Genomic DNA, 24,646 nt, shown 5'->3' with positions numbered 1-24,646 from the left:
TTTCTGCTATGGCTTCTCATTCTAATGTGCTGTCATCAGTGAACATAGTGAGCAAAAAATGCTTTCCATATAGTATGCACCTTTGGCATACTGTCAGTGACCGATATGTATTTCTAATATTTCTATCAACTTATATATTAATCAATTCCTAATCTGGGGGTTGCTCTATGGGACCTTAGAAATTGAAAACTATTAAAACTCAAGACATGAAACCACAAAGTACCTTAATTTTTAAGTAGCTTAAACTCTTAATTCTAGATCAAGGCTTCGGTATTTGGCTAACAAAAACACAGCATATTTAACTTCTGAGGACTGAGAAAGACGGCAATGGCCAGAAGCTTGAGATTTATTGGGCATCAACTATCCGGCATTTGCTTCTCCGACCTTATAAGAAAACCTGTAAAGCTGAACTTTCATAAAAACTACCTACAAGACCGAGTAGCAGTGGACGCTTGTGATCCCAGTACCGGAGAGTCTCAAAGTTCAATTACTCACAAGTCCACAGTGAGACGCAGTCCCCATAAAGGGCTGGGGATAGAGCTCACTTGTAGAGCGCTTGACTAGTATTTGCCATAATTAATAACAAATAATGAATAAATAGCCTCCAGTGTAGCTTCTGGGTGAGGACGGCACGCCGTGGGAACGTGGCAGGTGCCGACGAGCAAGTGTGGCAGGCAGCTCTTCGCTGTAGCTTAAGAGGGAACCTCTAGCATCTTTGTGGACCTCCCTTCAGGAGAGTATGAACAGGGACATGAAAGACGCAGTATTCCGGATAGAGTATCGGGTAAGCCAACAAGGACAGAGCAGAGGGGTGAAGGGAGCCAAGAAAAGGCAAAGACGCAACAGCTCTGGGAGCTAGGGTGGGAATGAGAGGCAGAAAAGGACCCCCCTCTTCCCCACTCCCCCTCCCCTAGAATTGGTGGAAACACCGCGGATTGGGAGTCCTGCAGGGTGTACCTGTAGTCTGAAGCACCTGACAGGTGCATCTGCTTGGTAAGGCCTGGTTTTTTTTCTCTGTAAAGCCAGTGTCGCATAGGGAAGAAAAACAAACACACCGGCCCTTTCCCTCCGTTTTCTCAATTTTGTAGGGTGTACATTCAATTCTTGGAGCGGGGCGGACTGGGAGGGACGGTGAGAATCTTGACAGGGGTGACATTGATCAAGGTGCACTGCATGTGCTCATCTGCCGCTTTGTAAAATGCCAATGCCTTTGTAAAACTATTTAAAAGATGATTTGAAATCGTTTTTTAAAGCCAGCTCTGACAACAACCTGGGGCGTCGCGATGCTGTCACGGCAGTTGCTTTTCCTACGGAGGGTCGCCCCCGCCTCCGCGGCCCCGACCCCAGCGCCGGGGGCTGGTGGGCCCGCCTACCTGCCGTCCTTGACCTCCGGAGCCTGGCCATCGTCCGTGACCACCTGCGGCCGCAGCGGCCGGCGATGCCTCAGCCCGTCTGCCTCGCTCATAGCGCGGCCGCAGCACCCACCACACTGGCCGCACTCAACTGCGCGGGCTCAGACTCCGGGACTGCCCCGCCCCGTCCGCGGCGCGCGAAAATGACGTAAATCCACCGGCCAATCCGTGGGTCCGGCCCCGCCTCTTCCGGCCACTGCCCCGGCCGGCCTACTCTGGGGTGCCAGGACTCCTGAGGGCGCGTTTGAACCGGCGGCGGTTCCCCTGCGGGCTCTGAGGTGTCTGAGCAGCGTCCCCACGAGCACGGCGAGCGCGAGGGAACCCTGTCTCTGGGGTCCAGAATGCTAGTGGCTGAACCTTGGCCAACCTCAATGCGTTACGGCTCCATTTCTCTTTATTTCCGAGGTGAGGCCACAGCAATCACCAGTCACTACATGGGCGGTCCAGGGGCGCGATTTTGTCCGGAGAAAGGGTGGCACTGTTTATTAAATGACAGTAGTAGTTGTAGTAGTAGAGGAGAAGTAGTGTTTTCATGCTCTTGGAGCGCCAAAAAAACTCCAAAAACTGAAAATTAAGTCTTTTTCTGAAAGGCTTGTGGTTAAGAGGAAAGCAGTTTAGAACAGTTTTCCCTTTACACGATCAGATTGCTTACTAGATCTTTAAGTGAAGGTTACAATGGACACTTGGTAACGTTTCTGAGGTTACCCTCTCAGTAAGGGTAGATGCAAATAGAACTTATCCTTAATAATAAAGTTTAAAGAAACAAGAACCAAGTGTCCCTTGGTTTATCCACAGCATCGTGAGCCAAGAGTATTTATAGGTGGTGAGCAAGTCAGAGACAAGATCCCTTTCTTACAGAAATTAAACTATCCAGGCGCTGATGGCTTACACCTGTAATCCTAGCTACTAGGAGGCTGAGATTTGATGATCGCATTTTGAAGCCAGCCTAGGCAGGAAAGTCCATGAGACTCCTCTCCAATTAATTACAGAGGGGCTGGGAAGGTGGCTCAGTGGTAAGAGTGCTTGCCTTGCATGCATGAGGCCCTGGGTTCTATTCCTCAGCACCACATAAGCAAAAAGAAAAAAGCCGGAAGTGGCGCTGTGGCTTAAGTTGTAGAGTGCTAACCTTGAGCTGAAGAAGGACAGCGCCCAGGCCCAGAGTTCAGGCCCCATGACCGGACACCCCTCCCGCCCCCCCCCAAAAAAGACTCCACATAGAGCTCCAATTTATTATAGAAAAAGCTGCAAGTGGTGCTGTGGCTCAAGTGGTAGAGTACTAGAGTAAAAGGAGCTCAGAGAAAGAAGGGGGGGGAAGGGAGGGAGAGAGGAAGGGAGAAGTTAATCTAATGGAATAATAGACATGTTTAATCAGACTGTTCGTGTTTTAATGTTACAATTGCTTTACAGGAGGAAAATTTGATCTTGTGAAAGTACTTGACATAGATAGAAGGATAAATGGGATTAAGAGGAAAAGACAAGGAAGGGGAATCCTAGACAGTGGACACAAAGTCCTGTTACATGTTACATAATGAACTGAGGAAAGCATGTTCAAAACACATTTAAGAATTTCCATATTGCACATAAAGGGTTTTCAGATCTAAACATGTCATTACCTTTTTCAGAGCTAGGTGGCACTAATTCCATGTGAGTGTTCTCTATTCATTGGTGTTAAAGAACTAGCTTGAGATGAAGTGGAGAATTACTATGCAAATCCAGTTCTATAGAGATCCCTAGGATGTGATTCAGGCCTTAGAAACATTTGTTTTCAAATCATTGAATACAGCTGGGACAGATTTTGTATCAGGGATAATTTTAATGTAGTGCTGTGTGTTCCGGCCTCTCCTGCCTTTCAGGATTGTCCTTCGTGCCCTAAATTCCATTTCAGAAACATAATTGCTTGCCATTTCTGATTGTATGCCTCCTGCCTTTGTCCATTTAGTTCTTTTTTCTTCTAATACTTTTCCTTCACCAATGGCTAGATCTACTTTTGTCATTCAGGACCTACTTCCAGTATCATTGCTGAAAATTTCTTCCCAAATTCCCAAACAGACTCTCTTGTTTCTAAGGCACTTTAAACATTTCATAAGCTCATGCATTGAAGCTATCCATAACCAGTGTGAAAATTTATCTACCAAAAATAGACAGGAACATAACCATTCAAAAAATAATGGGTTCATTTAATTTACTGCAGCAAAAGAATTCATCAGAGAATCTGTAAGAATCTCCACAAGAAGAGTTATAGAAGCCTGGCTCTTCATGAGGTTTGGGGATGGTCTTGGGAAGGATTAGTCAGAATCCATAAACTGAGACATTATTTTATCTCTAAAACACATGATTCCAAGTGGAGTTACTGGAAGCGGAACTCTGTCTTATCTTGGAGCACATGAATCTGAATGAACTGGTATTAAAATAGTTTGAACACAGATCGCTTATGTTATACAACACAGTTTTTCTGTTTCTAAGTCATGGTGAAGTCCTTTTTATTGTGTTTTTAGTTTATTGTGTTTTTAGTTCTCAGTCCCACTGTGCCACTCGTCAGCCTAGCTACCAATCACATCAACTTCATTCTGTCATTGTGCCAGGTAATTTCATATAAATTGGACCACTGTGACTAATTACATTTCTCAAATGGTGCACTGTTAGCCTTTTAGACTAGTGGAAGGAGACCTGTCATATGCATTATAGGATGTTAGCAGCATCCTTGATTTCTACTTACTAGATGCCAGTAGCATCCCACCTAGTTGTGTCCTAGAATCTAGAACCTCAAAGGCTTTTGGGGCAAAGGCTTGATCCCCAGCATGTAGTTCTGTTGGGAGGTTCTTGAACCTTTAAAAGGTGGCCTAGTGGGAGGTTTTTAGGTCATTGGGAATATACCCTTAAAGGGGATTGTGAGACTCAAGCCCCTTCCTCTTCTGCTTTCTCACTTTCCTGCCATGAAGTGAGCAGTTAGTTCCACTATACATTCCCACCACAATAGACTGAGGCCTCTAAAACTTAGATCCAAATCAAACCATTTCTCTTTATAAGTCGAATATCTCAATTTGTTATAATGATGAAAAACTTACACATTTTGCTAATCATAAATGTTCCCAGAAATTTTCAGATGTCCCCTAAGGAACAATAACCCTTAGCTGAAAAACACTGAGATGGAGCACTACCTACCCTGGAACTAAGAGTGGAGCTCACTTCCACTAAAACACTGGCCTATATGGAGAGTGTTTATCTCAACAAAACCAGAGTTCTGCCAGCATGGAAACAGCACATGATGTTGGGTGGGCAGCCAACAATGTGCTTCAAAACTAAATCTAGAAACAACCTGGACTTCTAGTCCAGTGCGTGCGTGCGTGCGTGCGTGCGTGCGTGCGTGCGTGCGTGTGTGTGTGTGATGTTTTAACTCAGGATCCTTAAACTTGCTAGGCAAATGTTCTACCATTTAACCCACACACCCAGCCCTTTTTTTGCAGTAGTTATTTTTTTCTTCTAGGGTCTCACTTTTTGCCCTGGACTAGTCTTGAACCACTCTTCTTCTGTCTCTACCTTCCTCTTAGTTGGGGTTCAGATATGTGATATCATGCCTGGCCCTCAAATCCTTTGCACAAATATCTCCTGAAAGCCAAATACTATTTTTAAAAAGGGTGGGGAGGATTAAGGTGAGCATTATAATCTGGGAGTGGAGATGAGATGCATTCATTATAGCCATTATAAAGGCTGACACAGAAAAACTTGTCAATAACATGTCCTGTGTTTTCTTGAGGAAGAGCAAGTGCCAACAGGTAGGAGTGACCAGAGACTTGGAGAAAGTAATCTGTGCATCAAGCCTTGGATAAGATTAGGAGGTGGATTAGGGAATAGGAAGAACAAGAGGCAAGCAAGAAGAGACGAGTAGGGTGCCCTGGAACTAATAAACAACCCAGGTATGACCACAAATAGACTTGCAGGTTACTGAATGACCAAGGAAGAATTGTCTAAAAGGGTCAAAGAAATGCAAGTAGTATGCTGAATTCTCCTCCCTGCCCACAAGCCAAGGAAAACAGGAAGAGGAATCTATTTAGAAGAGGTAAATTGTTTCATGGTGGGAGGCTTCAGTTTCAATTCAAATGAACAACAGAAAGTGAAGATAGAGAACATAAAGAGCTGCTTACCTCAAAGCATCTTAGATATTTACTTACCAGACAACAACATCCACAAAACCAGCTTAAGATGGAGGGCAAGTGATAGTGGCATGCACCAATAATCCCAGATACTGCAGAGTCTAAGTAAGGTCTGTGGTCACAAACCCTGGAGTTCAAGCCAGCCTGGACAATATAGCCAGACCATGTCTTAGAAAAAAAATCACCTTGGAAAGTTGAAGGAAGTATTTATTGGAAATGACCTTTATTAGTATGGAATAAAGGGATTTTGTTGCTATAGAACTTAGGCACAAACAGCAAAACACTTGGGTCCTTTCAGTACATGGGACTGAAAGAGGACCTAGAAAAACAGGAGCCAGGTCACTCTCCACCATATACACTCCTGTGCTTTGAGTTGCCTTGTGTCTGCACCCCACTTCCTTGACAAATCCTGCTGTTTGGCTCTCCCCATTCCACTGTGGAGCCCTAAAAGAGAAAGTGTCACTTTTCCAGCTTGTGAAGCTAAGATGGCCACAGGCAGAATTCTTGCCATAAAATAGAACAGATCTAGGAATTCTCTTGTTCTCTAGGAAGATTTTTGCATTTCTGATAGACAAATGGGACGGATCCTGCCTTTTCTATGCCTGTAGTATGCTTGGAACACATACCTTGAGTGAACAGGCTGAGAACAGAAAAAGTCCATAGACTGCTGACCTGTCGCCAGCAACCACCTCCCTCCAGGTACTTTTTAACTGAGGTAAATAATCTCTAGCAGTTCCATAGAACTGTTATTTGTATAGCAGTTCAGGCTGCTCCTGAGTGTGTCTTGTCTGGCCTCCTGCCCCTTCTTCCTCGATATGGCCATAGCTACCCATTTCAGATATTCTACACCAAGTAACTACAGCCTCTGTCCAGACTCCCGGGATGTCCATTGACAAGGAGGTAGTCAAACCAGAGGTGACGTTCTGTGATAGAAGACACGATCCTGTAGTCCATGGCCCATGCTGCAGACAGGATCATGGCAAACAATGTGTTGCAGATAGGGGCTGGACAGGTCAAGTGTAGCAATTGCATGTCTGCTCCACTGAGAAGCAGATAGTGGGAAGTGTGAGGGTTTAAAACCTAGGAAACTGGGAACATTGCTTTTATTTCCTATTCAGGGGAGATTTTTAAGAAAAAAAGTCAACTCAGTTTTGTAAGAAAAACATGCTTACTAGAAAAGAAGTTCATCAGTCACTGTTAGCACAGGCTATTCATTCATATTGGTTACCTGGTTGAAAGCTAAACTCACCAACCCCATTGTTCTCTTAATGTTGACATTTTGTGGCTGGCAGAGATCACTTATTAATATACCTGAAAACTATTTCTTTTTTTTTTCTTTTTCTTTTTTCTTTTTTTTTTTGTTGGGTCATGGGGCTTGAACTCTGGGCTTGGGCACTGTCCCTTCACTCTTCAGCTCAAGGCGAGCGCTCTACCACTTGAGCCACTGCACCACTTCCAGTTTTCTGGTGGTTAGTTGGAGATAAGAGTGTCACAAGGGCTGGGAAGGTGGCTCAGTGGTAGAGCGCTAGCCTTGAGGTAAAGAGCTGAGGGACAGCGCCCAGGCCCAGAGTTCAGGCCCCACGACCAGAACCCCCCCCCAAAAAAAGTGTCAGACTTTCCTGTCTGGGGCTGGCTTTGAACCAATCCTCAGATCTCAGCCTCCTGAGTAGCTAGGATTACAGGCATGAGCCACCAGCACCTGGCTCTGAAAACTATTTCTTGAAAGCAGCATATCACTTCTGTTTTGATTATTATTGTCCTGCCATTTTTCCCAAAGGAAAAATTCTCTCACACTTGGAAGAGTTCTATGTTTTCTTGATCCTCATTAATGAAGAGATGTATGGGTTTGGGTGATTATCTTTCTTTTTAAAAAAAATTTTGTACTGCATTTCTTTTTCATTTTTGGGGGACGGGGGGGAGGTCCAGTCGTGGGGCTTAAACTCTGGGCCTGGGCGCTGTCCCTCAGCTCTTCACCTCAAGACTAGCGCTCTACCACTTGAGCCACAGCGCCAGTTCCAGCTTTTTTCTTTTCTGCTTATGTGTGCTGAGGAATCGAACCCAGGGCCTCATGCATGCAGGCAAGCGCTCTACCACTGAGCCACCTTCCCAGCCCTGTACTCCATTTCTTGTAGCACAAGTAATATATAGTAAGCTATAATTTGAACAAAAGGCAAAATTAATAAGCTACGTGACAAAAATAGGAAACTGGAAATGTCGGTAACATTGCTTCTGGAAATATACATGCCTTATACATTTCAAAAACATCAATATTCTGGGCTGGGAAGGTGGCTCAGCGGTAGAGTGCTTGCCTTGCATGCATGAGGCCCTGGGTTCGATTCCTCAGCACCACATAAGCAAAAAGAAAAAAGCCAGAGTTCAGGCCCCACAACTGGACCCCCCCAAAAAAAATTTTTTTTAAATATCAATATTCTGATTACTTTGATTTTCTTTTGAAAATAAAGTGACCTGTAAACTTTGACACACTATTATCATAATGCAAGTGGTACATAATTTAGCTAGATTTGCTAAGAAAACCATTGTTATTTATTTTATATTATAAAATATAAAGAATTGTTATGACACCACTATATTGTAACACAGATACTGAAGTTTCGCTCTTAAATCGCTCCACAGGAGACTGTTACATATAAGCTGCTACTAGTTCCAAAATCCCAAATATAAGTAAAATTACTTAGAAGGAAATGGTAGGAGGATAATTATTATCTTACACAATCAATACCAGCCTTGGACTTTCTGAAAGAGTCAGAGACAAATGTGTTTGTTTCACCAGACTTCTACTGCCAAACAAGAAGTGTTGAAAAGACCCATCATGGCAACCTACTACTCAAAGTCAGTCCACTATATAGTCAGATCCTCCAAGACTCCTACATGGAAGACTATCTCTGACCCGCATGCTCTTCTTTTTACCAAAGAAACAGTGCCTACAGTAATTTAGGTTTTTTGAATTTAGATAATGAATGTACATTTTTCACACAAATGAAGTTTGAAATCCCTTTTATCCATTTTCCCATGCTTAAAACTATCAATACAATAAATAATAGTAACCACAGTTTGGAACTTTTCTGTATCAATGGAAAAACAATCTGGAAAAAATAGGTTCTGGAAAGAACCAAAGAAGTCCAGAGATGCATCTATTTTCCACAACATTGTTCAAGTGGAAGGAAGGCCAACATAGTTTCTTTTTTTTTTTCTTTTTTTTTTTTTACATCCTTTTTTTTTTTAATTGTGAGAATACCGTACAGAGGAGTTACAATTACATGGGCAAGGTAACGAGTACATTTCTTATCAAGCATTGTTGCCTCCTCTTTGTTTCCCCTTCCCATCCCTTCTCATACTCCCCCACCTTCTCCCACCTGATCCTCCCCCCCCACCAAAGTTGTAAAGTTCGTTTTTCAACATAATAACTTGTACATCTCATTGTTGCAATGGGTCCACCTGTATCCCTAGTTAAACAATTTGTTTTTGCCCTTCCCCTCCACAAATTATACCAACATCAGATACAGTGAAAGCAGGGGTTATACCATGGGGGAGGGACATACAAATCAACAAAGAAATCAGCTTATAAATGTGTTAGAAACAATTGCATGAAAGAAACAAAAAACATTTGAATACTTATCTTAGGGTTCATTCCCCTAACATTCCCCTAACATCAACTTATCTGACCTTTTCTGCTTGTCTCAGACATACACTAGCTATTGCAGATAAGGGAAACCATGGGACCTGTTTCTTTGGGCATGGCCTACTTCACTTAATATAATTTTTTCCAAGTCTTTCCATTTCCTAACAAATGGGGCAATGTCATTCTTTCTGATGGAGGCATAGAATTCCATTGTGTATATATACCACATTTTCTTGATCCATTCATCTACTGAGAGGCATCTGGGTTGGTTCCATATCTTAGCTATGGTAAATAATGCTGCAATAAACATAGTTGTGCTGGTAGCTTTAGTGTGGTCTTGTTTGTAAACATTTGGGTAAATGCCCAAAAGTGGGGTTGCTGGGTCATAGGGGAGCTCTATGTGGAGTCTGATTATCTTTCTTTAGGAAAAAAATTGCCCAATATGAGTTTACTCAGAAAACTATATTACAGAACATAATCTACAGGGACAGAGAAAGAAAACCTAAGGTTACCGAACTGGTGATGCTTACCAAGAAAATTTTAGTCCATTGCAAGAGGAGCTGCCAATGCTGATTATTTCAAGTTCTCTAAACTCCTTCCGTCCTTACAAGTTTATTAATAATGTGGTAGGATAGCTAACATCCAGTTGTTTTCCCTTTTCTCCCTCTGGGGTAAGTTGTTAACAATTTGCTGTAGCCTGAGTATGAGGAAGGATTGTGAGTGAGGAAGCAACAAGGTAATTTGCAACAGGGTTATTGGCTGGTGATGTTTGCAGTGCTTATCAGTGTGAGCTACAAGCACAAAAAGCAAACTGAACAGCCTCACAATGCCTGGAGGTGCTGCTGGGTTTTTAAGTCCTCATAAGGAAGCAAGTGTGGGGCAAAAGTGTTTATAAACTTGTAGAACGGAAGGCCTGCTGAACCCATTGACTGATTTTAAAGTAGCTGCATTTTTTTCAAGGTCACAGTTTCCTGTCCAGCTCTCTAACATTCACAGCCAGAAAGGATAACACTAAGCGGACAAGGACTGCCTTCTTCCATTTGTTATGCTCCACTTAGGCTTTTCCAGTTTGTTTCCTCCAGAGTCCAGGGCCAGCACTGTGGTTAGAATGTGCAACAAAGGCTGTGGCCTTGGCCTTCCCTATGAGAAGGGAAAAGAAAATTCATGTGCCAGGCAGCAGTGGCAAAAATTCAGCTGGTAACTGAACTGCAGCTGAACTTTGAGACTGGTGACCAACTTTCGTTGTCCATTAGTCATCTGGAAAGCCTGTCCCATCTCCAAAATTCTGGGATGTAGCCTGGCAACAGGGAGATAGTTCCCCCAGATAGTTTAACAATAATTTTAAATGACATATAACATACAACAACAAATATGTAAATAGTTATGTTAGATAAACATACAATAAATACAAATTGTTTCTATGAAAAAACATTAGATTACTGGAAGGAGACAGACAAACCCTTACCCATCCAGCATGGGAGAATTTAACGTTTCATTCAGAAACCGCTGGTAGAAGTAAGAAAAGACACAGACTTGCACAGCATGATCAACAAACATCAGCTAGTAGATGTGTGTAGAATGTTCTATGTAGTGACTGTAGAATATACTTCTTTTCCATCCCAAATAGCATCATTATAAAGCATGGTGTGTTCCTAGAGTCCCAGCCTCTTGGAAAGCTGAGACAAAAGTTTCAAGTTCCCTAGGCATTTATCCAATAGAACACAAACAAAGCCACACTAAAGCTACCAGCACACTATGTTTATTACAGCATTGTTTACCATAGCCAAGATAGGGAATCAACCCAGATGCTCCTCAGTAGATGAATGAATCAAGAAAATGTGGTATATGTACATAATGGAATTCTACTCTTCCATCAGAAAGAATGATATTATACTATTTATAAGGAAATAGAAAGACAGGGAAAAAATATTAAATGAAGTAAGCCAGACTCAAAGAAACATAGGTTGCATGGTTTCCCTCATTTGTGGTAACTAGAATGTGACTATAAATCTACAAGTAAACATACTGGATAGTTAAAATACACACACATGGGGCTGGGAAGGTGGCTCAGTGATAGAGTGCTTGCCTCACATGCATGAGGCCCTGGGTTTGATTCCTCAGCACCACATAAGCAGGAAAAAAAAGCCAGAAATGGCACTGTGGCTCAAGTGGTAGAGTGCTAGCCTTGAGCTGAAGAGGTGAGGGACAGCGCCCAGGCCCAGAGTTCAGTCCCCACAACTGATAAAAAAATTTAAAAAATACACACACACACACACACACCTGGGACAAGATAAATTATACATGTCTCTAGACATTCACACAGTGAGACCAGATGAGGATATTCACAGGAACAGAACACACAGGCCCAATAGCTATATGCATATGCTCATATAGTATTTTTTAATGGAAACATGAGATTTTTGTTGTTGCTGCTCTTTCTGTTGTCTTTTCCTTTTGTCTACTTTGCTAGCTTATTTGTCTTTGGGAGTGTAATGGAAAGCATAGAAAGGGTGAACAAATGCAGCAGTGGTGCTCACTAGACAATGGAAAATGAACCATACAACTTGTGGGTGGGGAAAGGAGGGAAAAACTGGAGGAGAATGAGGGAAGGAGTAACATGGTTCAAAGAGAAATGTAGTTATTGCGTGACTTCTGTAACTGTAACTCCTCTCTCCATCATCTTTATAATAAAAAAGGTTAAAAAAAAGTCTCAAGTTCAAGGCAGCCTGATTATATCTATATCTATCTCTATATATAATATATATTTTTATATATTTAATCAAGACCTTGTCTCCAAAAAATCTGGAAAATAATTATGCACTTGGAATTTTATATCTTCCTAACAACCAGTGAGATAAAGAAAGTTGGTAGAAAAATCCAGAATACACTTCAGAAAAGCCTGTGTACCTCTGCTAACCCAGAGAATGGAGAGAGGGAACTGAATGGCCAGTCATTTGGACTGCAGTAATTTCTTTGTGGAAAGGAAGAAAGGTATTGCATCAACACCAAATAAATACAGACAAGGAATCCTGGAAACAAGAAAGATGGAGCTTTGCCCAGAAACCCCAGAGCCACTCTGTTTGTTAATTATTTCTATAGTAACCAAAGGAATGTTGTTGCAGGTCCCACAGAATATAAATATCAATGTGGGCAAGTAGATAACCTGATTGTTTTTCACAGTGCCTTCACTTTTAGAGGGAACCACACTGCCCCTAGAGTTCTGTTAGCAGTGTTTAATCCAGAGGTTCCATCCCCACTACCTCCTTACTATATGAAGTGCAAAAGTTGCCTTAGTTTGCCCTGCTGTAATAAAATGCCATATACTGGGTGGCTTCCACAGCAACCATTGTTTCTCTGAGTTAAGGAAACTAAAACTAAAGCCAGGGCATTATCGGATTAGGTGTCAGGTAAGGAATTAACTCTGGGTTTGCAGATGTCCATATTTCTGTTGTGCACTCCCAGGACAAGGTGCAGAGTGGAGGAAGCAGGCCCTCTGACTTTTTATAAGAACACTCCCTAATCCCATTCATGAAGGTTCCACCCTCATGCCCTCATCACCTCCAAAGACCCCATCCGCCTCCTGATGCTCTCATATTAAGAGCTAGGGTTTCAGTGTATGTATTTTGATAAGATGAGGGATGAGTATTTGTTACATTGCAGAAATTGTTTCTGCATATTTGATACCATATTTAAAAACCAACTGGTAGGGGCTGAGGTGCAGCTCAGTGGTACAACAGGTGCTTAATATATATGAGGATTTGGTTCAGTCTTCATCATTAAAAGGAAAAAAGCTGGGCATCAGTCACACCCATAATACTAGCTACTCAGGCAGGGATCTGAGGATCAAAGTTTCAAAGCCAGCCTAGGCAGGAAAGTCCATGACATGCTTATCTTCAATTAACCACCAGAAAACTGGAAGTGGTGCTGTGGCTCAAAGTAATAGAGACCTAGCCTTGAATGAAAAAGCTCAGGGACAGCACCCAGGCCCCAAGTTCAAGTTCCATGACCACCACCAACAACAACAAAAAGTTCATGGACCCATATATGATATATTTAATCCTGTTGTGCAGAAAATTCCTATGCAAAATGAGAGGAAATTCATATTCGAGGTCACTAAAACTCAAGAGCAAGCTTCCCATAACAAGGAAAGAAGGAAGGGAGGGAGGGAGGGAGGGAGGGAGGGGAAAAAAAGAGAATGAGGGAATCATTATCTTTGGGAAGACATCTTGACTATATTTAGGCATCTTTCCATCTAAAATAACCAATTATAGAGCTTCCCAAAGCTCAACAATAAGAAAGAACATACACAGTTACAGGCTATCATCCCACCAAAGCTCCCCTACAAAGGAGCCACATATGTGGCTGGAACTCTGCGATGCCACCTCCTGTGGCATCAAACCTGCTGCTGTGTTCAGTGGAGGAGGCAGAAAGACTCACGCATCCACATCTAGAGCAGGTCCATCCTTGGTGTATGCTATGCTGCTTACCTTTGCAGCTGCAGGCCACCCTTGCTGCTGTTTGCTTCCTTGCTTCCAACTACTCTGCCCAGGATCTGTACCAGCTCTGCCCACAATCCCCTGGTGTGATAGACCATGTCGCTTGATCATGTAGCCCCTGGCTACATGTGGCTCCTGAATATTTGGAGCAATAAGTGAAGGATTTAATTTTTATTATTTCATTTAATTTCTTGCTAAATAGCCACATGTGACCGAATTGGACAGTGCAGGAATCCAGAGATTGGTAAATGTGTCAAAGGACAAATTAGTGAGCAGTTAATGTTTAATTCCTCCCTGGTAGAGCACAGGGTTTCTTGTGTTATCTCTGAAGTGAAAGGCCTCTTTCAGTGTTGTCCTTTAGGATTACAGTCAGCAGAAAAGAACAGCTAGGGTGTGGTTTAGTAATAGAACTTGTATCTAGCATGCCTGAGGCCCCAAATTCCATAGCCAGCAAGGGGGGGAAGGGATAAGAAGAAGAAGAATAGCATCAACCAAAACATTTTCATAAGCCAAGTGAATAAAATAAAGCTTTATTTAAACACCCCTATAGATCATTCTGAAGGTTTATATTAGCAATGTGGAAATCTAAGCTATTTCATAAATGACATCATCACTGCAGCCCCCAAATCCAGTGCTTGTGTCTCTATTGTGAATGGTAGAAAATTAGTCAGTATATTTGTCTGCTACACCACGGCCACCTCCTGTGGCCACAGCATACTCACCTGATTCCCCAAGAAGTCAGAACAGCTGAGACCAACAGGAGTGCAGTACCCTGGACACCCCAGGCAAACACCTACAAAGCTACAAGGCACTGGGGGGGGGGGGTTACCTGAAGGCCCTGCTCACTGGGAAACTTTCACCTGTCACCACCTCCTCAGCCTTCACGTGCTTTGCTGCGCTTAGCTATGAAATAAGCACTTAGTGACCTCATGATTCATGTCATCTTACTAATGTTCAGATGACTTAAGGCACACTGAGGAAGAGGGCAAGAGACTTGAGTGGGAGGGAGCTCCAAGTCTCATCATTAGAGCACAGTGGTTCAATCACAAAAGAACAGGCAGGCAGAGTCTCCATGAACCCAGTTAAGGTCAAATGAGCTCTGAAAAGTCACCTGAGTTTTTCCTAACTTCCAAAGGTAATCCCACATATTGGAATACATTAACTTCCTACCAAGAGGCATCTCAGGGAAAAGAATGTCTTTCCAGATCACAGCTTGGAGAAATGCAACTAAAGATGGCCATATCACCTGTGGCTTAGCAGTTAGTGGTACTTCCACTACAACACAGGCCAAGTGCAGGGGGAATGGGGACAGGAAGTGAAGCACATGGCAGGTTTGGCAAGTTCTTAGGGCAGCTATGTTCACCTGGAAGCACAAGCATTTTGGATTCACATTTCTAAATATATTGAACAATAATGAAAAGTGTACCCCCTGATCAACACACTTCCCAGCCAGTGGAGGCAGAAAGAGATTGCCCCAGCTCTGAGTTTTATGGAGAGTGTAGGTAGGTAAATCCATCACATTATACTTAAGTACATGTACATTCTTCTCTCCAAATAGAAAAGTATAAAAAATAAAATATCTGCCATTTGTATCTAGAAAGACCTTGAGAAAACCTGAATGGCTTCTAGTCCTAAATTGTGTGAGCTCTACCAGCTTTGGGTCTCCTGGTACTGTCCTCAAGATGACACAGGGCTTCTGAGGACAATAACTTCATTCCTGGAAATTAAATCCAGTACAAAGAAGAACAACCCTACCCTGTCTAACTACCTCCCTACAGGTTACACTTCTAGGGTACCCAGAAGGAAGGAAGGGCTTCAGCCCAACTTCACATTGGTACGGATGTAACGGGACAGGCATATGCCACCTTTGGGGCTACATTCTGAGAGGACAGTTAAGGGGCCTGGGCTCTTAAGTCTTGGTCAGAACACCAAGGCGGTCTCCACCTCCTCACTTGGCAGCAGCCTGCTTGTCTTTGAACTTCTGGAAGGTGCTCAGAATTTCTGTGATGACACTGGGGTCCTCCAGGGTGGTGGTATCCCCCAGATCCTGGACTTTGCTGGTGATGATCTTCCTCAGTAGCCGCCGCATGACTTTTCCAGACCGGGTTTTTGGAAGACGTTTCACCACCTGGCGAGGAAGGTATAGCATTAGGGTCAGAGGCAGCACCCAGCACCCAGGCTGGCATCTGACTACACTGAGATAAGGGCTCTCTACTTGGGTTGAGACCCTCACAGGGGACTCAGCTGTGCCCAACTCTCATATGGGGCCTATCCCAGAGAAGGGGGTCCATGATTTCTGGCTTTTTCTGCCCTGTAAGCTGTGGAAAATCAACCCAAATTGGGGTGGGGGGGAAGATCCACTGTGGGGCAGGGCTTTGCTGAAGCCCTACTGGGCAGACACTGCTGTACCATGATTGTCTAACCTTTTTGTCCTGTCAGCTACCCACAAGAGGGCTTCTAAGAAGCAGTGGAGCCAAGCACTTCATCTGGCACATCATCTCCACCCCCTAACTAGTACTTAGTTGTTTTTGTCTTGGGAAGTTAAAAACTAGTCAAACAAAACCCTGCCACAGCCATCAATGCAAATGACAATACATTATGACGTGATTGGGTTGTTCGTTGTTTTTGCTATTGTTTTCTGGTGCTGGGTACTGAACCCTGGGCTTCAGTTGTATGTGATCATTAATGGTAACTCTGTCTCTGGAAACAGTTCACTCCAACTTGCAAACTAGGGCAGTAGTTTAAATAATAGTTTAATAATACCAAGCATTTAATACCTAGGATTCTCTGTCAGGGAAATGTCAGTGAAGAAACACCCAAAGAGACTGAAGAGGAGGCTCAACTCTCCCCCAAGAAAATGACTTCCTCAGATGGGTGATTCTCCTTGACCGGCAACCAGAAATGTGTTCAGAAACCACATAAGACTGGAGAACTTGGGTGCTTCCTACATGTCTATGTAAATTTTTCACATTGGCTGGGGTTGGGCTTAGTTGTAGAGCATTTGCCTAGCACTAGGTACATGGCTCTGGTTCAGTACTGGTACAATTTAGGTCTCAGATGTCCCCTAAAACACCCATGTTGAAGCCTTGAACTACTGGGAGGTAGTGAAACCTTTAGTAGGTGAGGCGAGGCCTACTGGAAGAAAGTTAGGTCATTAGAGGTGTGCTCTTGAAGAGGATATTGGGTTCCCAGCCCCCATGATAGCAGCTTTACACTCCTTACCATGATGTATTGTGCCACCAGAGCCCCAAAAGAACAATCAACCAATCACAGACTGAAACTTTTGAAAATGTGAGCCAAAATTAACCTTTGCTTTTTTATTTTGTGTGTGTGAACATGTGCATGTGTGTACGTACACGTACGTACACACTCAGGGCTTGAATGCTGTCCCCGAACTTTTCTGTTCAAGGCTAGTGCTCTACCACTTGAGCCACAACTCCACTTCTGACTTTTTGTTGCTTAATTTGAGATGAAAGTCTCACTGGCTTTTCTACCCAAGCAGGCTTAGAACCTCAATCCTCAGATCTTAGCCTCCTTGAATAGTTAAAATTACAGGCATGAGCCCCTAGTGCCCAGCTAACCTTTCATCTTTTTAATCTGATTATCTTAGGTGCTTTGTTATAGGAACGGGAAGTTGACTAACACAAAAAGAAAATTAGAATTTAAATTCTGAATTCTCTTCACACCAGTCCTGTGATTGTAGTCAGGCTCCATACAACAAAGAACAAGAGTATGTAATCTTGCCCAGAACAAGTGAGTGCAGCAAATTTTGGGTGCTGTTGCCCCTCATCTCACATCCTCACCCACCTATCCAAGAAAAAACAAACAGCTAATGTCAGGTTTGATGTTTATCAGAAAGGAACAACATGCTTGTAAAACATCATTGCTCAATAATTGTTGAAAGCACAGAAGTAGACTTAAAAAGGGGCAGTGTTACTGGATGCTAGGGTTCATGCATGTAATCCTAGCTATTCAAGAGGCTAAGATCTGAGGATCATAGTTCAAAACCAGCTCAGTCAGCCACATTGGAGAGGCTCTTATCTCCAATTAACCAGCAAAAAGCCAGAAGAAGAGCTGAGCCTCAAGCAGTACAGTACCAGCCTTGAGCAACAAAGCTGAGTCAGAGCCTGGGAGCTTAAATTCAAACTCCAGTACTGGTACAAAAATATAAAAGGGAAGCACTATACCAACTTGGATGAAGAGAATCCACTCACCAAAATCTGGTCAGGCACAGCATATTTGGCAATCTTGGTGGCCACTGCCGACTTGAGTTCATTTACCACTACATCTACATCACCTGCATCATCTTTCAATACAATGAAGGCAAATGCAGCTGGAAGGAAAGGAAAGATTTAGGAGTATGGGTTCACAAGTCACCTCCCACAGTAGTGTTGTCCACAACCTGCCACAAATCCAAAACAGTTTTAAACCTTATATGGGTGACAGGGTGGCAGCTGGTTTCTCTCATTAGCAGTGCTAAAGATGCATGTCTACTGCATGCCACAGCTCTGCAAGAATCCCAGGGTGGGTGTACTAAAGCTGAGAGCTGGGCACCAGAGCTCCAGCGCCAACAGCTCTATGTGACCTGGGACATGTAACTTACACTCTGTTTCTTCAGCTATAAAAGAACCTGTGACCAGAGCTGACAGGATTATGTACAGACACAACAGGTGGGCACTAGCCTGATAGCTACATGCCCAAAACACATGGTGGACACTGGCCATAATGACTGTTCAAGTTAAAGTAAAATGTGCAGTCCTCCACTACACAAGCCACATCTCCAGACAACCGTAGACAGGAGTAGAAAGGAAATGGCTCCATCAATGCAGGGCAGCAGCCCTGGACAACCCATATTGTAACTAGATTACATGTGTCAAATCCTGGCTAATTTCAGAACAGCATGCAGCGGCTCCACTGGCATCCACAGGTCTAATCTTACCGTTTGACCTATAAGCAGTCACTTGACCTTGCACCATTATCTAGCAGCTCGTGCCTTCTCACTGACCTTCATACACTAGATACAACTCTCCTTGTTCATGTGCCTGGTTAGTCATGAACCAACTTCTCTCATCTAGTTTCATCTCCCCTGGCACATCTCACCTGACACACTGCAATTTCCTTATTGACTATGTTACTATTCAGTGTTTATCTCCCCTCTCCCAACTTGGTGGCTTTACTAGGACAAGTGTTTTTGTCTTTCACATCCACCTCTGTGACTCTACCATCTAAAACTATGCCTGGAATATAATAAGTGATCAACTTATAGATAAATGTATCTATAAGTTCGGTGTCAGTGGCTTATACCTATAATCCTAGCTACTCAAGAGATTTGAAGATATCTGTTCAAAGCCAGCCCAGGCAGGAAAGTCATGAGAATCTTATCTCCAATTTACTATCAAAAGGCCAGAAGTGGAGTTGTGGCTCAAATGGCAGAGTGCTAGCCTTGAGCAAAATAGCTCAGAGACAATGCTCAGGCCCAGAGTTCAAGCTCCAGGATTCCCCCCCACACACACACACACACAAAATGACTGAATATCTCTTAAACAAGCTATGATATTAGTGACTTGCCACTTTTGCTGGAAAGGCACCCCCATCTTCATCTGGAAAGCTAGTATTCTCCCCCTCAAAACCCAGTTCAGCTACATTATACTCTATGCAGTGCTTTCTGACTCTATGAATGTAATTATGGCACCTGGTCTTTGTGAGGTCCATCCCTCCATCTACACCACCAGTTTGTCACATCTTTGGTCGGGGGGGGGGGGAACAACTTTTGTATCTTGGTAGTTGAGGTAGCATTGGAAGTAGGTTGCAACTACTGACTTCTGAGACAGATAAAGGAAAACACATAGAAGAACAGATTAAGAGCCAGGCAAAGGTGCACCTGATCCAGGATGTCAGAAACGGGGGGGAGGGGGGGACTGAAAGCCTGTTTGGATGGATCCTTGTGGGGTCCAGTTTTTCAGACCTTTTTTTTTCCTTTGCTTCCTGTCCACCATGAGATAAGCAGCTTCCTCCTTCCCATGATCTTGCCACTATGATGCTCTACAGGCTCAGAATCAACTGAGCTAAGGACTGTGAACTAAGATCCCTGAAACCGAGAGCCAATACACAAATAAATAAACAAATAAAATCCTTTCTTCTGTATGTTGTTTCCAAAAGGCATTTTGTGATAGTAATAAGAAAAGCATCTAATACACACTATTGGTACCACAGAGGAGGGAGCATTGCTGTGACTAAAGCCGTGGTTCCTAAGTCTTTAGAACTGGCTTTGCAGGAGGAATTTGAAAACATTTAGTGATATGGGTTAGAGAAGCTTAGGAATTCTGTAGCCAGAGTTTAATGAAAACTCTGGTAGTGGTGCAAAAGACCAAAATGCCATTAAAGCCAGACAATAAAGACTGTGCACAAGATCTCAGAGGGGAATAAGGATTCTTTTGGGAATTGGGCTAGATGCCATTTCTCTTACATTTTAGCAAAGAACTTGGCTACATTTTTGTTCTTGTTCTGAAACTCTGAGGACAGCTAAGTTAAAATCCCATGGACTAATTAATCTGGTAGAGGAAATTTTAAGGTAGTTCAGTATCTAGGCTGAAGAATACTGCTGGCTGCTTTGAACCAACTTTAAGAGCCAAAGAGGAGAAACGCAGAGAATAAAGACCCATAAAACTTGCAGTTTAGTTTTTTTAAATTCTGTAAAATTGGACCTAAGAAAATCAGGGTTTCTGAAGAGGTGGACATCATTAAAAAGAAGCTGAGGACTTGAATGGGGAAAATAGAAATGATGCCTTGAGGGGAAAATCTCAGAAATTAGCCAGATCACATCCACTGCAGACTTCAGAGTATGAAAGAATAAAAGCCGTTTGAAAGGCTCTTCTTAAAGAAGAAAGCACCACTGGAACACACTGTGCCCACTGATCCTCGGACATAGTTTCTCCAGGATTTATTTCACTATGATCAGCCACCCAAGTCTTCAGAGGCCAATGCGAATATGATTCAAGAGAACTCAGCTACTGCTTGATTTGGCAGCTTGACAAATCAAGGCTTGTTTTGCAGGCATGCAAGAAGCAAGAGTCCAAGAGTCATGTAGGCTTTCTCCCAGATTTCAAAGGAAGGTCTTGGGAGGACAGGCAACATGTGGATCTCTTCAGGCATCCCCCAAGAGGGCAACACATGAAGCTTTCTGGGTGATGCCTAAGCTACAGTGGAGACCAAAAGAAATTGGAGATGCCAGGAATGTGAAATATCTGCCAAAGAATATCATATATTGAATGCAACTAACCCCAGGGAAAAGACCATGTGATCTGCACCTGGCAGGCCATACAGGCAGAGGCTGCTCAAACACATTAGTATTCACGTCATGACACCACATGTACCAGATATTGAACATGGATGGGAGCTTCAGGACTGAATATCTGCCTTGTTGGATTTGTTCTCGCTTTAGTCTCATCTCTCCTTTCTGTGCTTCATTCCTCCCTTTTGGAATGGATTTACCCTGTGCCTTTATATTTTAGAAGTGTGCAACTTCCTGATTGTACAGGTTGCTCACAGCTAAGAGTTTGCCATGAGCTTCAAGGAAGAATTTTAACTTGTTGAGTTTTTTTTAACAGTGCTGGAATGGATAAAATTTTGAAACACTTAGAGGTGGATGAAACGCATTTTTTATTATGAGATGGCCATGAACCTCCAGAGACCAGGATGGAATGTTATGGATTGAGTATGAAATGTCTCCCACAGGCTCCTGTGTTGTATATTTGGCTCCCAGGTATGATGGAACTTGAAGAACTTCTGGAAACTGGGAAGTGGACCTACTTAGAGGAAGGTGGTCACAGTAGGGTAGAGGGATATGACCTTCAAGGCTATGTCTTGCCTGGCCCCTTCCTGTGTTTTTTCTCTGCTTCCTGTTTATGAGATCAACATCCTCCTTTTCTGCATGCTCTGCCACCATGGTTTTCAGCCTCAATATAGGCCCAGAATTAACAGATCCAAAGGTTACTGACTAAAATTTCTAAAACCATGGGTCAATTAAATCCTTCCCCCCCTCCAAAAAAATTAGATATAGGGACTCCTTTCACTCAGATCAAGTACAAAACATAGGGCACATAAACATAACCATGTTCCGATGACTTATTTTCCAGTGTTTAGATGCCCAATAAACAAATGCCCAAATTCGTTAGAAACCAGGAATATGCCTGGCATCCTATCTGTGATATGTAAATTCTCTCCCAGCAGCCTGGCAGGCCTTGAAGGAGATAAAGAAAGCTGTTGAGAGCTGATGATGAGTCAAGAAGCATCTGATGAGTCAGGACACTAGAAGCCAGAAAGGATAACCTGGAGAAGCTCATGTACAGGTAGAACAACCTAGACAGCACTGTTCCCTGCACAGTACAGCCCCAGTACTTAGCTTCTGGACCTACATTGCCCTGTGAAAGGTACTGATTCCCTCTCTTAAAGTTCACTTTGCAATGGGCCTTATTTGATCTTGCTCTTATTTTGTAAGGGGTTATTCAAGGCCTTCAAAGCTTCTAGGACAAGATGAAAGATACCTGGTGTCACAGGCCCCCTTTAAGCAATTCTTTGCTCTATTAAGGATCTAGGCTGAGCTGGAACACTGACTCAGCCATGGAACTTCCACACTGGGAACACAGCCCGCTGAGGACCATGGTCTGATGACAGTGAACATATAAATTGTATAGGTTTCCACAAAAGTGGAGTCCAGACTCCTGCCATGTGAGGTGGCTTCCAATTGGATTCAAGGTTACCCTGAGTCATCTGGGAATAACTGTTCACATCTCCGCTCCTTCCCATACTAATTATATCCAGACAACACCTCTACTGGCTCTGCTCCTCAAAGCTGTCACATCCCAGTCTCCCAGGCACAAGGCCATAGCAGCCTCTTGGTGGCACCTATTTGACAGAAACTGAAAATACTGTTTAAAATAATAACATGAATTTTAAATTTCATAGCGCTTCAACTTAAAGGGATTATTTGAGGGACTAGAGAGGATGTAGCTCAGTGGTACAATACATGTTTCACATGCACAATGCCTTGAGTCTAATCCCCAGAATCAAGATAATTAATAATAATAAAATGAAGTGTACAAATAGTGAAATGGTGTCACATGAGTATGGCAAGAGAGGGGGTGATATGTGGGACAAGTTGTGACACTGAGTTTCCCTAAAAGAAAGAAGCGCACTCAATCCAAGCCACAGGACAAGGCAACACAGGTCAGACTGAGCATCAGTGTCCTCACATAGGGTCAGGGTATGTCTAGGCCACACCAGGCCAGGCTAGCATGACCACTGTGAACCTGGCATTACGACACTCGGGTGGTTCCTGACCCTTCCCAGACACAGACACCTGGGAACTAGCTGGCTTTAGAACGAAGTGCGTCCTCAGTAAAGAAGACTATTTTGATCACTTGTACCCCTTCTGCCCAGCATGTTACTGTGCAGTGGGACTCACGAGTCAGATTTCTCTAGAGTCCCAGTTCAGCAAATAGCATTCTCCAAAGGATACCCCAACATTCAGACATGGCAGGTGCAGAGCTGGCACAATGCCATGACCAAGCAGGTGAACAGGGCTGGGGTTTTGTTGTTGTTGCTGTTGTGTAATTTGATTTATTTTATTCTTTTTTATACATTTTTATTGTAAAAATACTGTACAGAGGGTTTACAGTTACATGAGCAAGGTAATGAGTACATTTCTTATCAAGCATTGTTACCTCCTCCTTTGTTTTTCCCCTACCTTCCCATCCCTCCCCTCCTACCTCCACAACTACACTCACCCCCAACCCCCCCTCCACCTAAATTGTAAAGTTCGTTTTTCAACATAGTGGCATGTGCATCCATTGTTACGATGGGTCAAACTGCATCCCTATTTAAGCATTTTGTTTTTCCCCTTCCCCTCCCCAAATTAGAAAAGTGTATATACAAGATTCAGGGCACGAGAATCAAATACAGTGAAAACAGGGGTTTATACCGTGGGGGAGGAACATACAAAGAAACAAAAAACTCACATTATAAATACATTAGAAACAATAGCAAGAAAGAAAAAAAACCACTTGTGTCCTTATCTTGGGATTCTTTTCACTTAGCATCATTTTACATGGTCATATGTACATAGCTTTTGACTTTGACATATACTAGTTATTGCAAATAAGGGAAACCATGAGACCTATGTTTCTTTGGGCCTGGCTTACTTCACTTAATATAATTTTCTTTCAAGTCTTTCCATTTAACAAATGAGGCAATGTCATTCTTTCTGATGGAGGCATAGAATTTCATTGTGTGTGTATTTTATATATATATATATATATATATATATATATATATATATATATATACATATATATATATATATAAATCACATTTTCTTGATCCATTCATCTACTGAGGGGCATCTGGGTTGGTTCCATATCTTTGCTATGGTAAATAATGCTGCAATAAACACAGTTGTGCTGCTAGCTTTAGTATGTTCTTGTTTGTGATCATTTGGATAAACGCCCAAAATGGGATTGCTGGATCATAGGGGAGCTCTATGTGGAGTCTTTGACTCCATACTGGTTCATATGGAACAATAAAAGACCTTGAATAGCAAAACAATCCTTAACAGAAAGAATAATGCTGGAGGAATATCAACACCAAATTTCAAACTCTACTACAAAGCCATAGTAATCAAAACAGCTTGGTACTGGCACAAGAACAGACCTCAGGACCAATGGAATAGAATTGAAAACCCAGAAATGAACCTACAGACCTATAGCCATCTAATCTTCGATAAGGGTGCTAAAAAAATAGAATGGAAGAAAGACAGCCTCTTCAATAAATGGTGCTGGCAAAATTGGTTAACTACTTGTAGAAAACTAAAGCTAGATCCTTATATATCACCCTGCACCAGAATCAACTCCAAATGGATCAAAGACCTCAAAGTCAAAACAGACACTCTGA

At 42.8% G+C, this 24,646-nt stretch overlaps 2 protein-coding genes across 4 annotated transcripts in view; both read right to left on the bottom strand.

The window, feature by feature from the left end:
- The window catches only part of Apmap (adipocyte plasma membrane associated protein), a 36,654-nt gene extending 22,788 nt beyond the window's left edge, over nt 1-13,866 (bottom strand). The window contains exon 1 of one of the 3 annotated variants that reach the window (XM_070006634.1): nt 13,691-13,866. In XM_070006634.1, the coding sequence (XP_069862735.1) occupies nt 13,691-13,797 (107 nt within the window). In that variant the 5' untranslated portion in view covers nt 13,798-13,866. Of the gene's footprint in view, nt 1-1,270; nt 1,340-1,373; nt 1,512-13,690 lie in introns of those variants that run through there. The other 2 variants (XM_070006635.1, XM_070006638.1) reach the window with 2 other exon arrangements.
- Nucleotides 13,867-14,213: 347 nt separating this feature from the next.
- Nucleotides 14,214-24,646, bottom strand: part of Acss1 (acyl-CoA synthetase short chain family member 1) — a 64,317-nt gene continuing 53,884 nt past the window's right edge. The window contains exons 13-14 of the mRNA XM_070006633.1: nt 17,914-18,032; nt 14,214-15,827 (exon numbers count right to left, since the gene is read on the bottom strand). Coding sequence (XP_069862734.1) covers nt 15,648-15,827; nt 17,914-18,032 — 299 coding nt within the window. The 3' untranslated portion in view covers nt 14,214-15,647. The remainder of the gene's footprint in view (nt 15,828-17,913; nt 18,033-24,646) is intronic.

Source organism: Dipodomys merriami, unplaced genomic scaffold, assembly GCF_024711535.1.
Source record: "Dipodomys merriami isolate MVZ:Mamm:240054 unplaced genomic scaffold, mDipMer1.0.p SCAF_7, whole genome shotgun sequence".
NCBI classification, from domain to species: domain Eukaryota; kingdom Metazoa; phylum Chordata; class Mammalia; order Rodentia; family Heteromyidae; genus Dipodomys; species Dipodomys merriami.
The sequence above is the reverse complement of the archived record's forward strand: the minus strand, read 5'-3'. Positions and strand labels throughout refer to the sequence as shown.